The sequence below is a fragment of the Harpia harpyja genome, chromosome 7 (assembly GCF_026419915.1).
Source record: "Harpia harpyja isolate bHarHar1 chromosome 7, bHarHar1 primary haplotype, whole genome shotgun sequence".
Taxonomy (NCBI): Eukaryota; Metazoa; Chordata; class Aves; order Accipitriformes; family Accipitridae; genus Harpia; species Harpia harpyja.
Genome location: NC_068946.1, coordinates 57439436 through 57465384, shown reverse-complemented (window position 1 = coordinate 57465384; position 25949 = coordinate 57439436). Strand labels below are relative to the sequence as shown.

The window sequence follows — 25949 nt, the reverse complement described above, 5'->3', positions numbered from 1 at the left end:
TTTGCATAATGTGTCTTATTCAGTGATTGTAAACTTAAAATCAAATCTCCTTCATTAAACAAAATGATTTTGTGGAGGCAAATCCTGGAAAAGTCATTAAACATATCCATGCCCCATCCACAGACTTAGAAACATACTCATTAATTGTTGGGCTATCTTCCTTCTATAAAGGAAGACTGAGGGGAAAAAAATAGTATCTAAGTTTTTGCATGCTCAAAAATCTAAGTAAATTTAAAAGAAACCCAAAAACCCCCAAAAACCAAAAACCAAAACAAACAAAAAAGGATGTTCCAAGAATAGTATTTGGGGAGCTATTCAAAGGCTAATGCTAGCCTGGCCAGTCAGGTCTCCCCAGGATTCCTACACTCACCAAAAAAAGAAAGTTCAGTTATGTGCCTACTTTGAACTCCTCAGCAACTCAGAGGTTTATTTCTCCATACTAATGATAGGCAGACCTTAGGGAAAATTGCCTTTCTAATAAAACCAGTAGCTTTCTGAATGTTCCCTCACTCTTTTCTAGAGTGATGCTTTCAAATAGCCCAGTCTGAGGCTATTATAACACAATAACCTAACCTCTGCAACAGCATGATATGCAAATGAGAAACTGAAACAGATTAAAATGTAAGGTAAAAACTACTCCACTGTGAAATTTGAGATAAGAAGGTGCACCAGCAATGAAAACCAAGTCAGAATTTCTCTAAAGTTTCTTGTTATGAATGTGAAGCATCCCTATTATAAGTAACTTTTCTTGTAAGCTATGTCAGAATAGGCTAGCAGTAGCATGCAGCTAGCAAGCATTACTACTTAGAGCTACAATTATCCTATTAACATCATTTAGATGAATGTACCATTGAGTTAAATGAAATTAATCCAGTCTCTCAGTATCTATTTAAAAAAAAATATATTAGTTTCCACTAATAAACAGAGCAACAAAATCTATTAAAAACAGTGCTTTTATTTTCGAGACTGAAGGATAGGGCCCAACTAGAAAATAACTGAATCCTGCTATGAGCCTTCTGTAACGCAGGAATCCCAAAAGATTTCAGTGTAAGACCCTAGCCTGACCATAGCTATTAGCTATCTTTTTTCAAAATTTGGTGCCTGAATGTTTCCATGTGAAAGACTCCTGAGGCATAACTGGAGTCCATATCCTCCACTACAAGGTGCTCTGCTTTCAGTTCTTTCTAAACCACCAGAACATGTAATGTGCTTTCATGACCAAGGATTGTCTAGAAGCTGCCTCAATGAACTGGCAATCTAAGGAGGGACTGGAATTTCTAGCAATCACATATCCATACTGAAGATAAACAGTACGATAAATCCCTCCAAGCTTTGCATGGACTGCGTTTTGATATCCCATTTTAAAATACAAGGGTTTAATGAATAGTGTCTCTCATGAATTGTAATGATAGTACTACACTTGTCACAGGCCCACACTGTGTACATACATTTACAACATCAAAGTAGTTAACTATTTTAAAAATATGAACGTGTATTCACTTTTAAAATGGCACATTTATCTATCATTTTTAAACTTACATTGTTTTGAAATTTAAGCAGGCTGCTCATGAAAAATTCGTTCAAATAAATTAGGTATGTACTTTCTAATTTTCAAACCCTGATTCTCATTCCCATAAAGAGAAAACTTACTACAATATTACAGGGTGCTCTGTAGAGTTACTCAAAAATCTTTGGAATCCAGTCAATTCTCATCAAATTTATAAGTATTTCCTGTAATAACTTCTACATGAAAAATAAACATGGAAGAAAAATGTAGTAATAGCTAAATGCATAGAAGTTGCTCCTTCTTACTGTAACAAGTAGACTGCATTTATTACTTTGGCTATAAAGGTATAGATCTTAATATCTGAATTAGTCATGATTGTTTAAACAATGTAAAACTGGAATATGCACAACAAAGTGCTATATATATTCAAGGAATGTATTAAAAATCTTATTACAGCACATGTGTGTGATTTTTGAAAGCACAAATGGACTTGCCTGGGGTCTTTCTGGATGCTGTCTATGGATGGAGATCGCGTGGTCCCATCATCGGCGGGCGTTACATGCTGCAGCCTGTTATAACTGGACTCTGATAGTCGATACTGCATTGACCTGTAGGGTTCCGCATAGGTAGCTGTTGTGTTCAGAGCGTAATTATTTCTTTGGTATGTGAGTGTGCTACGCTGACTGGATGATCTTTGCAGATTTCCGACTCCTAGTATAAAATCAGTATTAAAACAAACTAGGTAACAAATGTCTATTGAAGAGAAGAGGCAATACATGGTTAGAAGTGTAAGCAAAAAAAAAAAACCACCACCAAAAAAACCCAGTCTTAAAAATGTGTACTGTGCTCAATGTTGAAAGCTATCGCCAGATTTAAGGGAGCAATTACTCAATGTCGCAGGGAAGATAGAGAGATTAGTTACAGAACTAAAGGTTTGGTGGAATCAGGCTTATGCCTCAGCTTGTCTCAACAAATTCAATTACTAACAGTAACGTCAGTTTGCCAACTGTACTAAATAGAAAAAGGAAAAATACAAACAACAATTTATATAGTTTATATGATATTTTCCTTTTCCCAACTACATGTACATTTTCCCTGACAAAAAGCTAACAAGAAGATGATTTCAAAGATTAAGCTGATAATTTCAAAAACAGGAACATGTATCTTCCTGACTCAACAGAGTAGCTTTTGTTCTTTAAGTGATATTAGGTAGACAAGTAAACAGAGAATTCCAATTTCGAGTTTTATTTCCTCATTAGCACATCCCGAGAAACTTAATTTATTTACTCTAGGTTGCAGAAGATAGGAGAACTGCAAAACCTGTTCCTTCCTTCAACATTCCATACTCTTAGTATTTCAGTTACATTAAAAAAAACATTAAAAAGCAATTTTCAAATGTGTGAAAACATGACATATGAGTCAGAGACTTCTCTATAAATATTTCTAGAGAGTTAGTTAAATCACTAATATTTTGAGAGTTTTTGGAAATTACTCCACTATACAAATTGTTAATCAACCTTAAAGAACAAACTGCACTGCAACACGTATTACATTTCTCTTTACAGAAAATCAGTTCTAATACTAATCTAATGCCTATGCACTTCATAATATACGGGTAGCAATTCTATGAAATACTATAGATATATTTCAGTTTCAATATACGATCTTCAGGTATAGTATTTTAACATTACCCTTTGCTGAGAAGTTGGATAAAACCAGTATTTTTACTGTGAAAGATGTGATAGGTAATTTAAATGTGCAAGCTATCATTTTAGTGTACTGATGAATTAAAAAAATATGAACAAACTCAATTCATAAGAGAATGATGCACAGAGAATGCAAGAAGCAGCAATAAATTGTGTCATGAAGTAGCTTGGATGTACCCAAATGTGTGATATCAAACAGAAAATATTCTGACCCTAAGCTGACACTGATATATATAGCCCCAAGTATTTCTTGCAAACATCACAAAAGCTTTTTAATTCCTGCTGGTTATTTTAAGTCCTCCAAACCTAGTTTCTATCTCCATTAATTTATAACATCTAGTTTTAACTTTTAGACAACCGTTACATATCTCATAGATGTCCTCCTATATGCCATAGGTTCCAGGAAAACTCCAGTAAGTAAATTAAGCATGACTTTGGGACACAGTCAATGGAGGAGCATTGGAAGCCCTTTACCCACCTGACCCTGTTCGATATAATGCTGACTGGGATCCCTGGTGGAGCTCAATTGTTCCATGATTAGGACTACGGTACACAGGACTGTAGTAAGTTCTGCCTTCATAGATAGGGGTGATGTGCATGTCAGGAGATACAGTTGATCGTAATTCTTGTCCTAGTTGACTGTGTTGACTAGCATATGAACTCCTCAGGCCTAAAACCAAGAAGAGGGAAATATGTACATGGCCCATATCAATTAAAAATAATAAAGCTGTCATGCTTGAATCTTTCTTCTTTTAGCCATGAAAAGGTGTTAGTTATATCTACAGTTATAAAGATTTATTCATTAAACTTCCTTCTATTATTAAATGAGCCATACTGAAAGATTCATTGACAAAGCAACATTTCTTTGGTGAAAAGTTTTGTCCGTACGCGGGCAACTTTAATTTTTCCAACTCAATTTTTTCAGTAGCATTTATAGTTGAAAGTCTAAAACATACAGAGTAAAAGCTAAGTCAGCATGTGCAGTTCATGGATTCAGCAGTGACAAGGCAAATTGTGAACCTGACAGAAATCCAGTTGTGAAATAGGGCACAGCCTAAAGGGGGTCATAATCCTGAAAATGAAACAATATGTAGCAGTAAGAGCAAAAGTCATCTTGGTAGTGGCAGCAGAGATTTTAAGCATGTGAAGAAAAGTCTTTATAAAGGTTTAAATAGCCCATGATGTGCGTATATATATTTTTCTATGCTGCAGCTGTATGAGAATCTCTTTTTTCACCTTGCCTTTGAGCTGTCCCTCTTGAGTTCCTTTTAACTTATCTCTGTCTCATTTAACTTAAATTCCTCAGCAGTGGACCTCCTGCTACCACTTTTGCAGTGCTAGATCCAAGTACATTATTGGCAGAGGTGCAGAACAGCTTTTCAATAACAGCGTTTTGAATACCACTGCACAAGTTCAGACTTGCTTCTCCTTGTGAAGGATCCCCTCTACCTGCTTCATGAAAACTTCATTCATGTTGCCTAGAATTTCTTTCTGTGCATTCCACTGTGTTACTGTACTTCTGTAACCACCACTGATGTGTATTTCTCCTTACCATTTTGCTAACTAAATTAGCAACCTATCACCTATTAAGTTCACTGTTGCCATCCTGGTTAGGAGATTAGTGGTACAGTCTTAATCCTGTATTTCTTCTTTTTTAGCCCAGAAACATTTTTTGACATATAGCACCACCCCTCCCATTGACTATCTAATGCGTGCTCTGTGTATACTTTGCTTCCCGATATTGGTGTTGTACTAACTAGCTACCTTCCACCAACTTTCTCATCTATTTTTAATGCTTTCATTTAAAGCATCCTAGTTCCGCTATTTTATAAGCTATACTTCCAGAGTCTACAGAGAAGCACTAATATACTAAACTGGGTAGCGGAAAAATAGTTAGAATTTAGTTAATTCTGACAGTTCTTCACCATTCCCTGCTTGAGTTTTGTCAGCTTCTATGCTGCTCTTAGAACTGAGGGTACAGAGCTTTTGCAACTAACAGGATGCATCACCCAAAGTAAAAGGTCTTCTGCACTCATCAGTTTCTCCCCTACCTCTGCTCTTAAAAAAACCTCTTTTGGAAGCACTTCAGAATTATTATATTTCAATACTCCTCTCTAATCTCCCACATTTCTGTATCATGTTTCGCTGCCCTAACTGACAGTCGGCCAAACCTTTAGCTAGCTAAGTACTAAGCAAGCCTCAGATGCTCGTATTTAATAAAATGTAAGCCAAGCCCATATTTATTTTCAAACTTAGTTTACTTATGTATTATATAATTGCTACACAACACTTCTGCCACCTACACCAACTTAGGTTTTGAGTATTACCCTACCAGGAAAATTCTCTTTAATTTTGAAAACCTATATTCCAGTCTCTTGAATTTTTACTTCCTTTGAAACAATTACACAATACTTCTCCTTTTGCCTCTGAGATTTACCTTGCCATGGGGTCCTCTTCCACTCTGACTTTTCTTTACTGCATCTTGCAATGGCCTAATCTCCCCTTCACCCTTTTACTCCAGTTCCTTCTGCTCTTGGCATTCTTTGTTTATTCTGTGATTTCACCAGTTTTGTTCTCTTAATTAAATTCTTAAGAGTAAAGATGACCAAATATACTTCCCATTGTACTACAGTAAATAAGTGTGACAATCACATACATCCCACTTGGTCTCAGACCACCATTCCTCATGCTTCCCCTCCTACACTGCTAACCTAATTTTTTCAATCTTACAACAAAATTTATTGTCATCTTTCTTGCCTAAAATTATATGCAGAGATTATCCACAACATTTACTCACTACATCAAATCATAAATTGTTAACAGAGTTAGAAAAAAGTTAGCAAATTAGTATGTAACATACAGGTGCTATAGCTAGGGCAAACACATTTTTAAATGTGTAGTCATTCACAAATTCAAGTAGGGCATAAAACCATCATAATTTTTGGTTTTAAATTAATACTGTTTTGTCCACTTTGGCACTACCACTGTAAGCTGCTAAAGCTTTAGCAGCTATCAAAGCAATAGAATATGCTAAGTGAACTATGCAAAGGTAATGAAATGATGGAGATCATAGAACAACTTCAAAATACAATTAAGTAGTGATGTGTAACCAAATGTATCCTGCATTTGAGTATTTTTCCCCCCAAAATCACAGACCTGCTCTATCACAGTGTCTGCAAGGAAACCTTTGGGGGTCTCACAGGTCATGACTAAGAAAACACATCTATAGGTGGTGAAAACAGAGGGACTTCACCAAAGCAAAGCAGGCAACTGGAGCTATGTCCAATGCAAAGCAGGTAATTGGACCTATACCTACCTCCCAGATGACAATGCTATCCCTGGGAAGACACTCATCTTATTAACATTACAGTTTTCCCAGAACATGCACCACATGGATACCCTTCTTAGGGACTGTAAGCACAGAAGGAAGAGAGGTCCTGATCATATATCCGTCCTCTCCTTCAGCTTACATAGCAGGGAAGAGTTCTGGATTATATTAAAGGCTGCTACAGTACTAACCTTCCCCCCCTCCAAACTTCCTCTCAGAAAACTGATCATATACAAATTTGAGTTTAAGATGTCAGGTATTATACTGAACTGTTCCCTCTAAAGAAACATGAAAACTAATTTATACTAGAAAATGTAACAGTTTTTTTATAATACTGAGGGATTCTTACTGATTGTTTGTAACCTAGAGCACAGGCAAGTCATAGCATTTCAAGTTTCCTGGAAAGATTACAGTGCAGATGGCTATAAAATAAGATGCTCTCTAAGCTTGACTACCACAGCTGCTAACTACTTCCTTAATACTAAAAGCATTAAATTTAAAGCATCTGTTTCTGAATTACTGATTCACTATCCCAGTAACTCCTTTTTTCTAAAGATGTATCAGTTCACCTGTTTAGACAAGGTGATATTCTCGATCAGTGGTATTTGTAAAGTACCTTAATACTATTTTAAGAGTACAAGATTGCTGTTACATCACAAATTATGCAGCCCACTGGACTGCATTCATTTAAACTACTGAATAGCCTTTCATGTCAAACTCGGGGGGGGGGGGTGGGGAGTGTCCCCTTATCAAACTGGTAGATTACTGTGTCTCGCAAACAGAGGTGAGGGAGAAGACACCTTATACCTTTTGCGGAGGAATGAGAATATTTTGAGAATTCCTGCTGTATAACAGCTTAAAAGAAAAAATAGACATTGCAGTCTGTTCAAAAGAGCCTATGGTCTAACTGCAAAATCACCTTGTCTGTGCTCATTTAGATGAAAGTCAAAACCAGCAACACACACAGAACTTAAAATGTAAAGTAACTGCATCTTAATAAGAACTGCCTCTCAGATGAACAGATTCTACCTTTTAGGGCATTATTTTAAGCTAATACTACAATGGTTACCCTATATTTAAGCCAAAGTACTTTGAGATAGCCTAGACATATTAGGGGAAAAAAAGAATAAAATTCAATGGTACTAAGTTACATATTTTAAGAAAGAACTAGACATTAAACTAGTTCCAGCCTAGTATCTTTTACTTTGTGTATAACCTGCACATACATTTAAACGTACTTTATCTTCAAAAATACTGAAATGCCTCTGTTTGGAAGACTCAGAATTTTACTTAGCTACTTAAAACATACGATTTAGTCTAATGCAGAGCTAGCAATCTGGTAATTAAAGAGAAACTTATGGCATGATTGATACATAGTGTTTGACATCAGTATTTACAACTGATTTGATACATCCACCACAGATTTCACACCTTAGTGCTACAACATTTCATCCATAAAAAGACTACGGGTTTTCTACAGCTGTAGGTTTGTTTTAAGCTGTGTCTTTACCTTTTTACTAACCTGTAAGGCTATCTGGACGCGGAGGTACCATTCTCTCATATATATCATACTGCTGTCCATATTGTTCAATATCATGAATTGTTCTTTGCAGTGTTGCTCCCAAATGCTGTGGAACTGCAGTCATGCCAGAACGCTTCGGGGAAGAAGATCCCAGCTGAGTTTGGGACGGAGAAGCTACTCTGGTTTGTACATCAGTAAGGGCAAGAGGAGAGCCGACTCTGACCGATGTCTGGTACTGGGAAGTCCCGCCATTGGGATTTGCCGTCTGTCTGGATGTAACCGAGCCAATCCGCCGCACAGCCGTCGGGGAGGCAGGTCTCTGAGCAGCATACGGGGATGCTGCCCGCTGTACTGGCAGAGTAGTGGATGCATACGCATGAGAAGTAAGGGATCTTTGCTCAGTAACTGATGGAGAACCATACCCGCTACCCAGAGACGTTCGCAGCGACCCCCTTGACGGGGAAACACCTGTGCTGACCATGTAAGAGGGAGACTGTGCTCTGGATGGGACTGAACTGACACGTCTCATGACTCGGTTGGTAGCAATATTTACTGAAGGCTGTTTAAAAACAAAAACATTTGATAGATTTATCATTTAGGCCATGTAGTGGATACTTTTCTCCCATAAGACAGAGAAGTCAACAAGAAATGCACACAATTTAACAATATATAAAAGCAGCTGAAGAGTAGCTTTTACCCTAAATGTAATTCCTTCCAGTTCTCCTATAAAGTAACTTTTTTTCAAACCAGTATTTCTTAACATATAAAATGGCAATTTAACATTGAAAAACCATTCATTCCCCATTTTTATTTGGCTTTCTATGTTAATATGCACCTATGCTTGCTTTCCTCACTACTCCACTGCTTTGGAGATTCAGGAACAGTAATGCAAAGAGTTCTAGTATAAGCTGAAGAAGTTTTGTCCATTACTGTCTCACTATCATTCTGATTAATGAAAAAGGAGGGTAAAAAAGCCGGAAACAGTAGAAGGTACAGGAACACAAATACCATCTTCCTTTAAGCACTATGTTTACATACAGGCTAAATTCTAGGAGGTTTTCCCCAATATCACAACTGAATTTCAAATGAGTGATACTTTCTTGAGATTATATTAGCAATGCACTCTGCAGTCAGGAGTCCTCAGAAGTTCTACTTAATTTCAGCTGCAGTGAATGAACCAGATCACATGCATGCTGATTTCAGCAAACAAGTCCATGTGTGCTGCAAGCCATTTCTGCTTTTTAACCAGTAAAGGTGTTAAATAAAAGTGTAATTTAATGACATCAGTTATGGCCTATACAAAGGTAGGTCCAGCTATTCAACTATTGTCTTTAAAATTGTGTTATAGACAGCATACAGAGATAAAGTGTACTATTTTGAGCATACCTGGACTGATGTCTGCCCTTCAGCTCGTGAGCTTCTCACCAAATGGTTATTAGCAGTTCCAATGAGGGAATGCTGCTGTCTGTTTTCTGATTTGCTCAAGTTTTGGCTGTTATGGAAACTGCTTACTTCCTGGTAACCACTGTCAGAATAAGAATTCATTTGTGTTGAACTTCTTGAGTTACCTACAGACCCTGTAGATATGAAGCCAGCATAAGAATAAAAGCATCGAACAACTTCACAAAAATATTATATAACTTTGTTATTTGTTGCATTCATAATTGTACTATATTTTTATACAGTCAATATAGAAATATATTCTAATATTTAAAAAGCACACAACAGACCCTCACTTTCATGGAGAGATGTCTGTTCTGGTGAGTAGAGGTTCCCTTGTTCTGGTTCTGTCCTAATGTCATAGGCATTGGTATGAACACTCTCTGACACTTGCGGTTTGTTTACACTGGTGGTTGGAGGATCTGAAAGAAGAAATTGATTAGATCAATCCAACATTTCATATGTAAGTTTCCTGCAAACTCAATCATAATAATGAAGAACTTACTTCCACCATCAACAGGGTCTACTGGTAGAGAGGTATCATCTACCAAACTAAATGAAAAGAATGTTAATACTAACATCTGAGAATCTTCTTTCCTGTAGTTTTGATGTCGTTCTACAATTCTAATTTTTCAAATGTACTTTCCAACCTATTTTAATGAAAAATGTAATTGATTACCTGGTAAATATACTTTGCAGAGTGAAACACTGTGCAACTGTGTTGTAGTGCACAGAGGATAACTATCACTTCTCTTAAGGTCCTATAATCTCAAGAGCTTCGTAAGTAAAAGGATGAGTTGAATTTCATCCCTGTTTGTGTACCATCAACAGAAGTTGCTGCAAATTTTATACATTTTTTACTTCACATACTACTATCCAAATGTTTTTAACAACTCTTAAGCTGATTTCAGTTCTAAGAATATTAGCTGAACTTTACAGACAGCAAAGTGCCATCATACATAAGGGAAAGCAAAGGAGACATCACAACACTGTCATGAAGAAAGGAAAAAGTTAAACAGTCCAGAAAAAAAGGACAAAGATGAAGACATGAAACAACAAGAAAATTTTGACAGAACTATTAAGCTTTCAATTGCCATCACGTTACACTTATTGATGAAGAACAGGCATCAGAGATATACATAGAATCATAGAATCATTTAGGTTGGAAAGACCTTTAAGATCATAGAGTCCAACCATAAACCTAACAGTGCCACATCCACCACTAAACCACGTCCCCAAGCACCACATCTACACATCTTTTAAATACCTCCAGGGATGGTGACCCAACCACATCCCTGGGCAGCCTGTTCCAGTGCTTGATAACGTGAAGAAATTTTTCCTAATATCCAATCTAAACCTCCCTTAAGGAAGGGGAGTAGGAAATGTGGGTTACGTTTAAAGGTAACACCAGATACATAAATTCTTACTGAAGAAATACATGAATGAGCCTAGAGTGGAAACCAAAAGGAAGGTGCTAGGAAGCAATAGTCTAGTAAAAACTTCTGCGACTGCTTCATGTGAAAAGTTGCGAGTTGTGGCCAGTGAAGCTTGCAAAGTGCTCTTTGAAAATGAATATAACAGCACATTGCAGAGAGGCAAAACTGTAAGGAGTTGGCAGAAATTTGATACTAGGAGGAAGACAGAAAAAAGGGCTGAAATAAATTCTAACAAAGCTAACGAACTTTCTCAAACCAACAAAGAATACCCCGATATAAAAATCTAGTGGCACTCATGGGAAAAAAAATCCCACGAAAAACTAAGAAAACACAAACCAAAATAACCCTGACAGATGAGCTGTTGGAAATTCTTCATAACAGTTGTTATTACAGTATACTTCAAAAGCTAAATAAAAACCAGAGTATTTGTACCTATCAAGCTGTAAAGAAATACTCTGATTTTTACCAATAGCTGTATGCAAAAAGCTGTTGTCTCACTATTTGCACAATTAGCCATAAAGGAACATTCATACTAAAAATGTTACTCATTAATTGCTATTATGAGGAATGTTTGAACACTATTCAAATACCAGATTTAAAAAAAAATTTTAAAAATCAGTACATCTCAGAAATTATAGGCAGTCAGCATAGTTATCAGTAGTACATTCTTAGGTCAAAACCATCTAGTAAAATTTGACGCTCGTTAATTTACTATAATAGGAGTATTATGACCAAACTTAATTAAGATTTAACAAGAAGTGTTACTACACTTTCATTAATTTAATCACTAGTATGCCTAGAAATGATACAGAGCACCAACACTGAAATAACGCACTTCCACAGCTCCTGTTACACTAACTCAATAACAGATCATAACAGACATAAGTGGGTATTACATACTCTTTAGAATAAAATACTTGCGGGGACCGGGACATTTAAATTATGATTATATTCAACTTCAATATTTTCATCTTCAATCTTTTTTGTCTAAATAATATAAGGCCCTGTTATTTTAGTTACTTGATATTACATGATACTAAATCAATGTCAAGCTGACAAATAATCAATTTTGGGAGAAACACGTAGGAAGAACAAAGTTCCAATTGTGCAGTGCTGTACAGATGTTCCTAAGACAGAGGTCTGAACCAAAACCTCGCTTCCATCACACATTTGCCACCAAGCAAATGCTTTCACTATGCTAAAAAATAAAGATTGTTTAGGATCTCTAACAAAGGCAAGAATGCACAATAAAATGAATTGTTGTCTTTCTATCTCTCTCTGCTACTATAAATGAGGGGAGTGCCCTGAATGAAATAATAGCCTTTTTATAAATGGCTGCTGATCTAATATTCTATTTATAAGCATCTGCAAAACAACACCTTTTTGTATTTCTGTTAAAAATTCTGTATAATTCTACTGTGCATAAAGCAATTACAGCTACGGTCACATCACATCATCTACTGAATTTTTTTTATATAAACTACTATCTGCAGTGAGGAAAAAAAGGTGATTTAAGGAAGTGTTTTCATTCATCTTTAATTTCAGTATTTTTCAGATTGCAGTTGGTAAAGCATCATCTAGTGACATTTCTTCAAAACAAAGCTCAAGAGTGAATCGAAGTAAAACCTACTCATGCTATAGTAAAACCTATATCATGCTATAATCACAACATAAATGTAAACATTAACCGAAATGTATATCATAGAATCATAGAATCATTTCGGTTGGAAAAGACCTTCAAGATCATCGAGTCCAACCATTAACCATGCCCCCTAAACCATGTTCTGAAGTACCCTGCCCACTTGCTTTTTTAATATCTCCAGGGATGGTGACTCAACCACTTCCCTGGGCAGCCCATTCCAATGTTTGACAACCCTCTCAGTAAAAAAATTTTTCCTAATATCTAACCTAAATCTCCCTTGCCTCAACTTGAGGCCATTTCCTCTTGTCCTATCTCCAGACACCCGACAGAAGAGACCAACACCCTCCTCACTACAACCCTCTTTCAGGTAGTTGTAGAGAGCGATCAGGTCTCCCCTCAGCCTCCTCTTTTCTAGACTGAACAACCCCAGCTCCCTCAGCCGCTCCTCATAAGACTTGTGCTCAAGGCCCCTCACCAACTTGGTTGCCCTTCTCTGGACACGCTCCAGCACCTCCATGTCTTTCCTGTAGTGAGGGGCCCAAAACTGAACACAGGACTCGAGGTGCGGCCTCACCAGTGCCGAGTACAGGGGAACAACCACCTCCCTGTTCCTGCTGGCCACACTGTTCCTGATACAGGCCAGGATGCCATTGGCCTTCTTGGCCACCTGGGCACACTGCTGCCTCATATTCAGCCGGCTGTCAAACAGCACCCCCAGGTCTTTCTCTGCCGGGCAGCTTTCCAGCCACTCTTCCCCAAGCCTGTAGCGCTGCATGGGGTTGCCGTGACCGAAGTGCAGGACCCGGCACTTGGCCTTGTTGAACTTCATACAATTGGCCTCAGCCCATCGATCCAGCCTGTCCAGATCTCTTTGTAGAGCCTCCCTACCCTCAAGCAGATCGACCCTGCCTCCCAACTTGGTGTCGTCTGCAGACTTGCTGAGGGTGCACTCAATCCCCTCATGCAAATCATCAATAAAGATATTAAACAGAACTGGGCCCAACACCGAGCCCTGGGGAACACCACTCGTGACCCGCCGCCAACTGGATTTCACCCCATTCACCACGACCCTCTGGGCTCGGCCATCCAGCCAGTTTTTCACCCAGTGAATAGTGCACTTATCCAGGCCACGAGATGCCAGCTTCTCCAGTAGTATGCCATGAGAGACAGTATCAAAGGCCTTGCTGAAGTCTAGGAAAATAACATCAACAGCCTTTCCCTCATCCACTAGGCGGGTCACCTGGTCATAGAAGGAGATCAGGTTGGTCAAGCAGGACCTGCCTTTCATAAACCCATGCTGACTGGGCCTGATCCCCCTCTTATCCTGGAGCTGCCGTGTGAGTGCTCTCAAGACAAACCGTTCCATAATCTTTCCCAGTACCGAGGTCAGGCTGACAGGCCCGTAGTTCCCCGGATCCTCCCTCTGACCCTTCTTATAAATGGGAGTCACATTGGCAAGCCTCCAGTCCTCTGGGACCTCCCCTGTTGACCAGGAACGCTGATAGATGATGGAGAGTGGCTTGGCAAGGACCTCTGCCAGTTCCCTCAGTACTCTTGGATGGATCCCATCAGGTCCCATAGATTTGTGAGTGTCCAGATGGCGTAGCAGGTCCCTAACTAATTCCTCCTGGATTAAGGGGGGTATGTTATGCTCTTCATCCTTACCTTCCAGCTCATGGGGTGGAGTACCCTGAGGATGACTGGATTCGCTATTAAAGACTGAGGCAAAGAAGGCATTAAGTACCTCGGCCTTTTCCTCATCACTGGTTGCTACGTTCCCTTCTGTATCCATTAAAGGAAAGATATTCTCCTTGGGATTCTTTTTACTGTTAACATATTTGTAAAAACATTTTTTGCTGTCCCTTACGATAGTGGCCAGATTTAGTTCTAGCTGAGCTTTTGCCTTTCTAATTTTCTCTCTGTATGATCTAACAAGATCCCTGTACTCCTCCCAAGTTGCCCGCCCTTTCCTCCAGAGATGATAAACTCTCCTTTTTTTCTTAAGTCCTAGCAAAAGCTCCCCATTCAGCCAGGCCAGTCGTTTTCCTCGGCGTTTCGACTTGCGGCACATGGGAATAGCCTGGTCCTGAGCCATTAAGATTTCCTTTTTAAAGAATGTCCATCCCTCCTGGACCCCTTTGCCCTTCAGGACCGTCTCCCAAGGGACTCTCTCAACCAGTGCCTCGAAGAGGCCAAAGTTAGCCCTCCGGAAGTCCATAGTGGTGGTTTTGCTGACCACCTGCTTTGCCTCACCAAGAATTGAAAATTCTATCATTTCATGGTCGCTAAGCCCAAGACGGCCTCCGACCATCACACCTCCCACCAGTCCTTCCCTGTTCGTAAACAACAGATCTAGCAAGGCTCCTCCCCTGGTTGGCTCACCCACCAGCTGTGTCAAGAAGTTATCTTCCACACACTCCAGGAACCTCCTAGATTGTTTACTCACTGCTGTGTTGTATTTCCAGCAGATGTCTGGAAAGTTAAAGTCCCCCACAAGGACAAGGGCACACGATTCTGAGACTACTGCCAGCCGCTTGTAGAACGATTCATCCGTCTCTTCAACCTGGTCGGGCAGTCTATAACAGACTCCCAGCACAATATCTGTCTTATTGGCTTTCCCTCTCATCCTCACCCATAAGCACTCCACCTTGTCATCAGAATCGTGTAGCTCTGAACAGTCAAAACATTCCCTAACATAGAGAGCCACCCCACCACCTCTTCTACCTTGCCTGTCCCTTCTGAAGAGCTTGTAGCCATCCATTGCAGCACTCCAGTCATGGGAGTCATCCCACCATGTTTCCGTGATGGCGACTAAGTCATATCTATCCTGCTGCACAATGGCTTCCAGCTCCTCCTGTTTATTGCCCGTGCTGCGTGCGTTGGCGTAGATGCATTTCAGCTGGGTCATCGAATCCACCCCTAACATCGGCACGCTGCCCCCAGGCTCATCTCTGGTGCACCTAGTTTTATCCCTTGCCCCCTTCGAACCTAGTTTAAAGCCCTTTCTATGAGCCCTGCCATCTCATGAGCAAGGATTCTCTTACCCCTATGAGACAGCTGGACACCATCTATCGGAAAGTTCTAAACAAAAAATGTATTTTTTCCAAATATGCCCACTTCTGAGCAATTGCTCCAGAAAAGCCTCAGTTAGAGATGTGAGAAATATACACTTAGATTTATATTAATGCATATAATATTTAAATAGAAATATGATTTTTTGCCATAGGTTAAGTGACTTCTTAGCAGGGATGTGCACAGGAGATTTCTAAAGAAAAGAAACACAAATGGGAGGAGAGAATGAAAGGATAAAATAAAAATATGAGCTGGATCGATGAGAGGAAGAAAGAGAGCAACCAATAGAAAGTCAAGGAGAAAAACAAACAATAGACAAAGAGTAAGTTACAGGAAAAACTGAGGAGGAAATAAAGAAATGGATAGGGTTGGATGAGATAAATCATCCAATAAATGACCGAGGTCTGTCAGAAAGTATCTTTACAGTTGTGAATTGTCACAGGAACATTATAGAACCACAGGAAATTATGTGATTAAAAAAAAAACAAAACACAAAAATAATTTTCACATTGAAAGCATAAGTAAAACTAATTTCTCAATTAGTTGAAAAAACAAATTTGACTTCTGTTTAAAAAACATTGCTAAAAGAATACCTCAAAAGCACCACCATGACTAGCAAAATTTAAATGCCACAACAAGTAGGCTGTTGAGAATATTAGATTTGAAAGAAAGGACAAAAGCTAACGTGTGCCTCACCTCAGCTGAGGCAATACCATGGTGGCAACTGAAAATTGTTGCCATGTAAATACAATTATGCACAAGTTTAAGAGCTTAGCCTCTTAATAAAAACAAAAAACAGCAAGGGGAAGGGAAAGTAGATAGTTTGAGACTTATTTACCTAAAATAGTCACAATTATCATAATTATGAATATGCTTCAGTGAACAAGCAGATAACTACAATGTCTTTATTCTTTGTACAGCAGAAACTGCATCGCTTTTAAAACTGCATGCATCCTTATATAAAGATATGATATTAATACTATGCCGAACTTGGTTAATAAAACTTTTAACAAGCTACCTAAAATGCTAATTGCATTTTGACTACATTAGACCAGGTTTACTTAATATGACATTCTGTCAAGACTACATGATTGAATTAGAGAAACACGATCCAGTGCAAGAAGTAATTCGCTGGCAGTCAAGGTCCCATCTCTGGTCCTGCTGTGCGGTTTTGACATATTGACTTCTGCACATACACTTCATCACTCTAAAGAGACAACCACTGTCCAGAAGATTGACTTTTCAATGTTAAATATTTTAACTGATGCAGAAAGCGTAACTAGTTAAATGCTCTGATCTGTGAAGGACAGATTGGATTATTTCAAAAGACACTTGAATGTCACTTTTAAGATACAGTCCTATCCATTCCACCTAATATACTCAAGAGTAGATGTAGAAGTACCACAAGACAAACGTTTCTTGTTTTGGAAAGAAAGTTCGAGCTATCCTGAGATACAAACCAGAAAAAGCACTCTCAGAAAAACCTTCACTTACTGGAGATTTTCTCAGTTAAGTAAGAATATCTGTAAAAAGAAAATCAGTTTTCAAGCTTAAATATACAGTATTTTTTCATGATCCTTACCTGCCAAGGGGAAGACTCAAACTTTTTAATTAATTGCAAAGGAGACCCAATACACAAGACTGTGGTTATGGTCACATCAAACACAAAAATGCAAAGGCACAAAAAGGTGCAAGAAAAGTACCTGCAACTACCTCTAAGCCAAAACAACCTTTTACAATAACAGAGGAACACACAAGTCTCTTCACGTGTGAGAAAGAGGATATTAATATTATACTTTAGAAAAGATAGTTGAAAAAGATACGTAGCATCGCTGCTAATGTTCGGTTCACTTCATAACACGAAATGAATGCCAAGAAAATAAAGTTTTTGAGGCTTAAAGCAAAATGTACACATAAAAGATAATACCTGATGATCTCCAAGGAAATGACTTCTCAGTAGAGCTGCAGAAAAAAAAAAAATTATCACAAAAATGAACCATGTGGCTAGTTTGGATTTTTAATTTTTTTAACCAGAGCATACAGAATTGTACAAAAAACCCCAGCAGATAAAGTTTCAATAGCCCGTGTAAATAACACTCTGCAGCACTTTACACCTGACAACTAAACCATTTGTTATTAATTTTAATTTTGTATTATTCAATGGAAATGCCCTGTAACTTACTGCATGGCAAATTATCAAGCAGCCTAACCTATCTGCAACAGGACAGACAAGAGCATGATTTGTGATACGCACTTGCTATTTAAGGTGTAATGACATAAATAAAATAGTATATAGCAAGTGTTCACAGTCATATGTGCATGATTAGCAGTAAACAAACCACTTCAAAGACAGGAGTATTCACTGCTCATGGTAGGGTCTAGCAAGGGAAGTTTGGGAATCACAATTCTTGAGCATTTTGCTTCTACATGTAAAGCAGTTTGAAAAAAATGAACAGAAACAGACCTACAGTTTTTACTGTTATTTCATTTTCCAGTTTTCCAGAGAAAATTCTGATCCTTTGCATATGATGAGAAGTCAAACCATTTGACATATCAAAACATGTACACCTCTAAGTGTAAGAAGATAACGGATTTTACATTGTCAAGGTTAAAGAGATGCCTTAAGATACAACTATTTCACAAGGTCAAGCAGTTGTTTAGTATCAGTGTAAACGCTTACTTGTCTTATATTTTTCCAGTAACTATTTTATATCAAACTATCTTAACCATTTTTTCTTCTACAAAGCAATGTTCTTTCATGTGTTGATAACAGTATTGATACATGACTACCTTTGCAGACAAATGCAAAATTCATCCATGTACTATTAAAATTAGATACATTTTTCCATAAAAATATGTAGAGTATTTCCTCACTCTACATATGAACTATCAAACTTCGAATATTAAATCATTTTTGCAATGATTATAAGCTGCTATCTTCCAAACAAAAAGCTATTTAAAGAAAAAATAGGCAAGTCCATCTGATTTTATGATGTCTAAATATCAGCATGAAACTGTGATTTTGGGTAAGATGTACCTATTTCTAAATTAGTATTATTTATTTTACTTCTTTCTACCACAGCTACCAATTACAAAAAACTTTAGCACAGCAACATGAACAACACCAGTATTTAGGAGCCTTTTTTGGAAACAAAGTATTTGTGTATAAAAGAGTGCTAAACTTGCATACTAGCACAAACTAAACTACAATTACAATGAAATGTAAAGAAAAAGGAGAATTCAAATGCAGGCTTCAAGCATGTTCAACCTGAAGCCAGGTTCATATCTAGGTAGTAACAGAATTTTTACTATGTATTGGCTATTCTTTCCCTCAGTCCACAATTTTAGTATCTTTTGGGGTGCTACACTTATTTTTTCTTTAGAATGTACATAAAGTGGACCAGTTAAATAGACTGAAACTTGGTGTATAGAATTATAGGTGAAGAGTTGAACTCCAGACTGAGGCTTTCCAGGCTCATCTGCGTTCAGAAGTTTCTTTGTGTTTGACTGTATTTCCGAGATGCTTGTGGAGAGAAGGGTGCTCAAACACAGACCATCAAATTCAGGTGCATGCCTGAACTTTCACAGAGATTTTCTCTTTCCTGAAGGACCATCTTGTCCAAGCCCAGAAGCACAAATATCTTAAGTTTAGACAAAGACAAAATCACTTAGCGGTACTGGAACGCAAGTCCAATGTCAGACACACTAACTAAGTACATGAACAAAAATCAAACTACATGCCAAAACAGGATAAGCAACTAGTTCAATTGAATGTCACCCTGTGGGTTTAACTAGGATAGTTTAAGAAGTTACCCTACAACAACCAGCAGCTACCTTCCCCAAAACTCAGCTACTGTGACCATGTGAGTTCTGTCATTCCACCTGAGCGCAAAGCCAGGTGGATTAGTTTAAACTACCTTTAGTGGTATAGTTTAAATTGGGATTTAAACAAACCCAGATTTTGCGTGACAGAACCTGCTAAGGCATTTCAGGAAAGAAGGTCATAGCCTCCAGCTAACAGGAGGTAATAAACGGCTACAGATGGTTATTTCTTAAGCTATTACAACTTTCTCCAAAGAACAACAGACTAAGTGAACATGGTACACAATCTAGACAGCTCTGTGAAAAACCAGAAGTATCTAGAGACAGCCAGAACTCTGCAGCAAAGGAACTGTACCACGATCACCTGGCTATTCCAGAGCAGTAAGCAGTGCCAAGACCACCAAACCTCAATTTTTGCACAGCCTTGGGCTAAAGTTAATTCAATTTAAATAAAAAGTTACAAATGTTTCTCATTTCTAGTACACTACCATGGAATCTAACTAGTGCATTAGCTCCAGAATGTTTCTTTGGCATATTCTGGGGATTGTAACTACATGCCAAAGTCAATTCTGTGCAACTTCACTCTTTTATTGCTTGCAAACTAAACCTTGTAACTATTTTGATGAAACCTTTAAAAATATTTGTTGTTAAAATTCATGAGGAAATTTGTACCAAAACTGGTATTGAATTCAAAAGAATTTGTATAAAACTGAATGAATTTTAATTATTGAAAGCTGAGTTCTGAATGTTAATCTACATAAATTCTTTACAGACTATGTTCTTTATTCTTCAGCAAGCAAACTTGCAATATAATGGGTTCTTTAATCAATTACTGTTAGACTATTCATTAATACTTTTCTCCACTGAAATGAAGAAATATGAAAACTGTTTGACAGATACTGTGAACACTGGCCCCAGAATTCTCATGCTACCCGAACACCAAGTTTTACAGTCTTCACCTTTTACTTCATTCCTCAGACTTTCTGGAAACTCAATTCCTTATAATGAGATGACATCATTCTGTGGTGCTAGGAAAGGTAAAAAGTGCTAAGCATACAGAAATACTTTACTCTTACATACACCAGATTATAAAAACCCCAAATGTATCTCTACCCCATGCATCTGGCTAACTGAACTTTCTTTACATGTACAGAACTTATGAAGGATAAAGGTTGCTCTGACTATGGGTCGTAAGTAGAAAGCTACTTCATGAACAATTAAACTGGTTAACAACTTAACTTGATTCTTATTAAATTATTTTTGCAAAAGTCCATCATCTACCACCTAGTGACTTCATCATCTGATTTTGTCACCTTAGAGATGAAATGTTTTGAAGTCACCAAATCTTTCAGCTTTGATAAGTAAGTCTAATGCATTTTATTCTTCTGTTTAAAAACCAGTGTGGTCAAATACTGCACTACCAATGAGAGGCTGCTGTCATTAACTAGTCATTATGCTGTCTCTCTCTGATATTAACATGTAATATATCTAAAGAGAGCCCATATGTGGTGCACTGCACTTCTAAAAATACTTAATTTTAGCCTACCATTATCCTTGAAAAAGAATTAGGTTAGTAGGGTAGACATGCAGAAATCCTATTTTTCTTTCAGAACAGTTTGGTACAATGTATATAGTTTTCAATTAAAGAAGTTAGAGATAAATATTATTACAGTATAGCAGCTATTTTTAAATGCTATGGAAGGAAAGCATAGATAAAATATCAGACATACGGTCATGCACATGAAGAGAATTTTCTCTTCCCTTCTCAATCTGCTTCACAAGAGCACAAAGAATAAGTGAAATAAAAACATAACTTTACACTAAGTGCATATAAAATACATACACTGAAACACTGATTTTTTAGTAACACAAATATTTGGTAACTGAAGATGGAGCATGCATATAAACTCTGCTGAAACCCATCTATTCACTTTTCTTTTTTTTTTTTATCCTTTGCATTTTTTTTTCCTCACTTGTATTTCCTAAATATCTGGATTTTTTTGTTTGGTTGGGTTGAGGGGTTTTTTTGTTTTTCTTTTGTCCCTTTCTTAATTTCACACCTTTTCTTTGCCATCTTACAGCTTTAGTTCAAAGCTGATGTCTTAGACATGAAATTAAACCAGCTGTCAATCTGGGAAAAAAAAAAAAAATCTGATAAATGGAAAAGGTTGCGTATGAGGTCATTTAGAGACAAAACATACCAAGTATCACTAGTACCATTTTACATTCCTCAAGCAACAGCTCTCAAATAAACACCTTCCAGCTTTGGATTTCTAAGTTAGAAAAGGAGGTCAACATTCGTCTCAGTCAAATGGCTATGACAGCTCAAGAACTTGGCCACACTTCAAAGGCAGAACTGGCCAGTCTAGGTCACAGCCAGGTCTCTGACAGTACCTGTGTATGGGATAGCAAGGCTACAGGAACAATACTAAAGTTTAAGAAAACTACAGATTTCTAGTTCTTGTTACAATGTCTTAAGCAGTATGCTATTTTTTAAAAATTATGTAAACACAACTATGATCTTCAGTTTCTAGACTGGACAGTTAACTTAAAATCTCAGTGCTACATACATTTTTTGCAGGTATTACAGAAAGAGTTTAAGCCTATTATCTTAGCAAGTATTCCGTAAGATGAAGTGTATTTCTGATTTAAACAGTACTGCTTGAGAGAAAAGTAGTGATTTCCATTGCCTGTCTTAACTGCTTGAGTATACCGCTGTTGTCATCAAAAAGGCAACAGCTGAAAAAAATCACATATTATTTATTAAATATTTCCAAAATGGTGAAAAGCTGTAAAAAGCTAAATATATAATTCTGTTGAAAATGTATGTACTTCACACATATTTCTTTAGTATTTTAGTTTACTGCTTGGCTAAGCTTTCATCATTGGAATACATCTGTTCTGTCAGGCACCCAGTAGCAAACGGTTTATTCACAGGGATTCATGCTTGCTGCTGGAGCTGCCAGCCAAAACTTAAGTGCCTGTTAAGATGGAATGTATTGTTTTACTTGTCCTTTATCTTCCGTTTTAAATATCTACACAAAGAACACATTTACAATTATATGCAGTATGAAGGCTTAAAGCTTTGTGTAACTGTAAATTCTTGGTATAGGGGGATTTTTCTGATAAAATGGCATATATTAAATTCCATATACTTGTAACACACATTACAAGCAACTGGCAACCATCAAAATCAGTATAATGAGATTTCGTATTTTTGCTTTTCTTGTTGATATAGGTTAGCAGAAGTTTTCAGAAATATTTTAACTAAAGGAGGTAATTTTCAGTCTTCAACTTTTCTAATAGCTATCTTCTTGATTTCACTAATTCCTGTACCCACTCTGCTAGACACTGTACTAAGTACCATTGCTATCTTGTGTCCCACATACAGAAATTAAACAGCTCTGCCACCAAGAGCAAGCGGTCCTACGACTCGCTAGATGTTTTCAGCTGACACAGGCAAGCACTAATGCTCTGGGTTTGAATTTAGAAAGCTGTTATCTGGAATACTACACCCCGCTGTGGTCACTCATACTGAAGGATGCTGTTTCAGTTTGAAACCCAACGCTGAGAAGTGACTGAGACTCCCAAGCCCCCAGAGCAGGCAGCCACGCAGAACAGCTGGGCACAGGGAACACCAGCCCTACGGACAGCAGGACATCGCTGCCAGCCCACACTGCCTGACACCATGCACAGTTAGCACTGCGACAGTAGTAACAGCACACCGCCCACCACCCACGTCTTCCCACTGGTACCATGACATAGTAATTCGAAATGCAGGTCTCTGGCAGGCTTGGCTGTCTTTGGAAAGAATTAACAGTTCTTCAAGTATTATTTTAGCTAAATGATGCACCAGAGTAACTACCACAACACTCCCTGCCCTTTCAGAACTTCAGGCATTTTCAGAGAGTTAACAAGTAAACGCCTACCACCTGATCCATCACAACTGTCCACTAGAGACTTTAGGTCATCTTACAGGAGCACTCGTACAAGCAGTTACTGTAATTCAGTTGACACACAGTCACTCAATGCATCTCAATCTGTAGCGTGCGGTAGATGTACATTCACAGTAAAAATAACAATCCTATTTTGTAGCCCAGTCTACTATGGGGTAAGATAGCAAGTATTTACATATGCAGCTGAAGTCAATATTAAATCATCACTCTTCAATTTATCACCAGAGCAACTCATCAGTAAGCTACAGGGGTTTTTTCATATTTGAACATCAGCAAATTGCATTAAAAAAACCAAAATTCCTCAATTCTACTGGCATTCAAAAGCTTTGATGGAATTTCAGAAAGGCTTACAGTCTGGGTAAACAGAAAGCAAATATATGAATACTTGAGCTATAACAAGAAACTGCAAGTTTCACTAATTTTTGATGTAGACATGCAAAAAATAAGCATTTCTAAATTTCTGTGGACTCAAGACAAATGATAGCACACCCTGTAATTTTAAATGAACAGTTGATGCTGCCTGAGTGCCACAGCTGAAGTGCCAAAGGAAAGAGATAGCATTCAGCATCAGAGATTTGGAATGATGTCTTCTGTATCTCAAGATAAGTGCTTTTGATCACCCACTAACTAAGCTAAGCATCTTAAATAGCCTTATTAAATGATGGATTGACTGGAAATATAGTGACTCTTTAGGTCCTAGAAGTCAGAGGACACTATAATGCTTCCTGAAGTCATTTGGTAAAACTACAACCAAGAAAATAATGCAACACGTACTACATACACATCAAAGGTTGTATGTCCACCTTAACCACTAATGAAACTACCTACAAGCATGACTCTTACTATATTTACATTCCCAGGACTGCCTGAAGACCTGAAGTAAGCAAGTAAGAAACTGTACAAACCAGAAGGAAACACATCAATGGAAACTTCTGTCTAACACATAGGTACAGTCAAAAAGGCACATCAGAACCGGGCTGTGAAGAAAACATGAAAAAATCCTGAAAATTTGCTGATGTTACATAGACCAATGGTTCTGTTCTTGCCTTTTCTTCCCCCCCAACCCCCCTTCTTTTTTCTACTAGGGAATTAGCCAAAATGAAAGATAAGAAAAAATAAGTTCATTTCCTAATACAATTCTTAAGTAAAGGCATTTCAAAGTTCAATCAAATAGTAAAGACAGAGAAGACACTCGATGAGAGTGTTTTAAAAAACAGAGAACAAACCTAACAGTCCCTTCTCAAGTTCTGAAATTAAGGTCACAAGATATTAGTCTAAACCACAATAAAATAAAACCCAAATCTTTATATGTAATTATTTGTAATATAGAGAATAGAAACTCCACAGCTATTAAAGAAGATTTATAATACACTAAGTAAGAACTGTAACACCTAATACAATCACAGGAGGGACCAATTTCTCACAAAAGGAGATTCCGTCATTGTGCAACGGAGATGGGTACCTCCTCTGAATGTTTAGCATCAGCAACTGTCAGGTGACCTGATGACTGGTTATTTTATCCAACATGGTAAGTAGTTCCTAGCTAGCTACTAATGATGGCATTAATCACCATTTCTTCTAAATTGTTAGGATAAATGGACTATTAATGTTTGCGCCCAAAATATTCTTCCAACAGCTCTATGATGATCAACTAGGAGATTTTGATTCAAAATTATTCATTACCTAGCTAAATTCTGTCAAATACGTTTTAGTCCTGCTTTTATTGTATGCTGAAGCTCTGCAAAGAAAATTACGTATATATTTCTTTCTTACTTCTAAATTTAATGTAGCCCTTTAATTGATTTGTTTTCAAATTTCAGTAAGTGTAGTATTAGTGTAAATAAATAAATAAATAGTTTGAATTACTGTGATTCCTTCTCTCTTCCCACCCCAAAAGCACATACTGATTCTAAAGGTAATTTTTATGGAGCTTATAATATGCCATGAAAGTTTGGTGACATCATATATTGCAATATATGCAAGCAATTTCAAATATACCTTTTGGAAATGCTGAAATATTTCATACATCATATGAACAAAATGAAACTAGTTTCTGTAAGGGTAATTACACCCAGATCAGCTTAATGTGAGCGGTCTTGTCAGGATAAACTTGCTGCTGCATGCCATGGAAAGCCCCAAGCGTGGGGGCGGCGCGCAGTTTGGAAGTGTCTTGCATGTTACTGCTCCTCAAGTGGAACAAAAGTTACAGAGCTTAACATGACAGCATGCTGGCTTTCAAGCAAAACTACTTGCTCTGTTTATACTCTTTACAAGCATTCTCCCATTTTATAAGAAAAAAAATGTGTGACAATGAAATGCAATATATGTTCATCTCACAGAAAGTTTACAGTGTTCAATCACAGAGTGCAATATTTTACTGAATCACTTTGGAATATTTTCTACTATTACAGAAAGTACACATTGTATTTCAGTCGGCATTGGGAAAAATTGAGAAAATAAACCATCCTAGTAGCTATGAATACGTTTAATTTTACAAAACTCAGAAGACTTCAAGTAG

General features: G+C 37.6%; 1 protein-coding gene across 3 annotated transcripts in view; it reads right to left on the bottom strand.

The window, feature by feature from the left end:
• PKP4 (plakophilin 4) overlaps positions 1 to 25949 on the bottom strand; it is a 108732-nt gene that overhangs the window by 36130 nt on the left and 46653 nt on the right. For 2 of the 3 annotated variants that reach the window (XM_052792512.1, XM_052792513.1), the window contains 6 exons: positions 17581 to 17615; positions 9794 to 9925; positions 9450 to 9640; positions 8064 to 8622; positions 3692 to 3883; positions 1998 to 2218 (listed from right to left, as the gene is read on the bottom strand). In XM_052792512.1, the coding sequence (XP_052648472.1) occupies positions 1998 to 2218; positions 3692 to 3883; positions 8064 to 8622; positions 9450 to 9640; positions 9794 to 9925; positions 17581 to 17615 (1330 nt within the window). The remainder of the gene's footprint in view (positions 1 to 1997; positions 2219 to 3691; positions 3884 to 8063; positions 8623 to 9449; positions 9641 to 9793; positions 9926 to 17580; positions 17616 to 25949) is intronic. The other variant, XM_052792514.1, reaches the window with a different exon arrangement.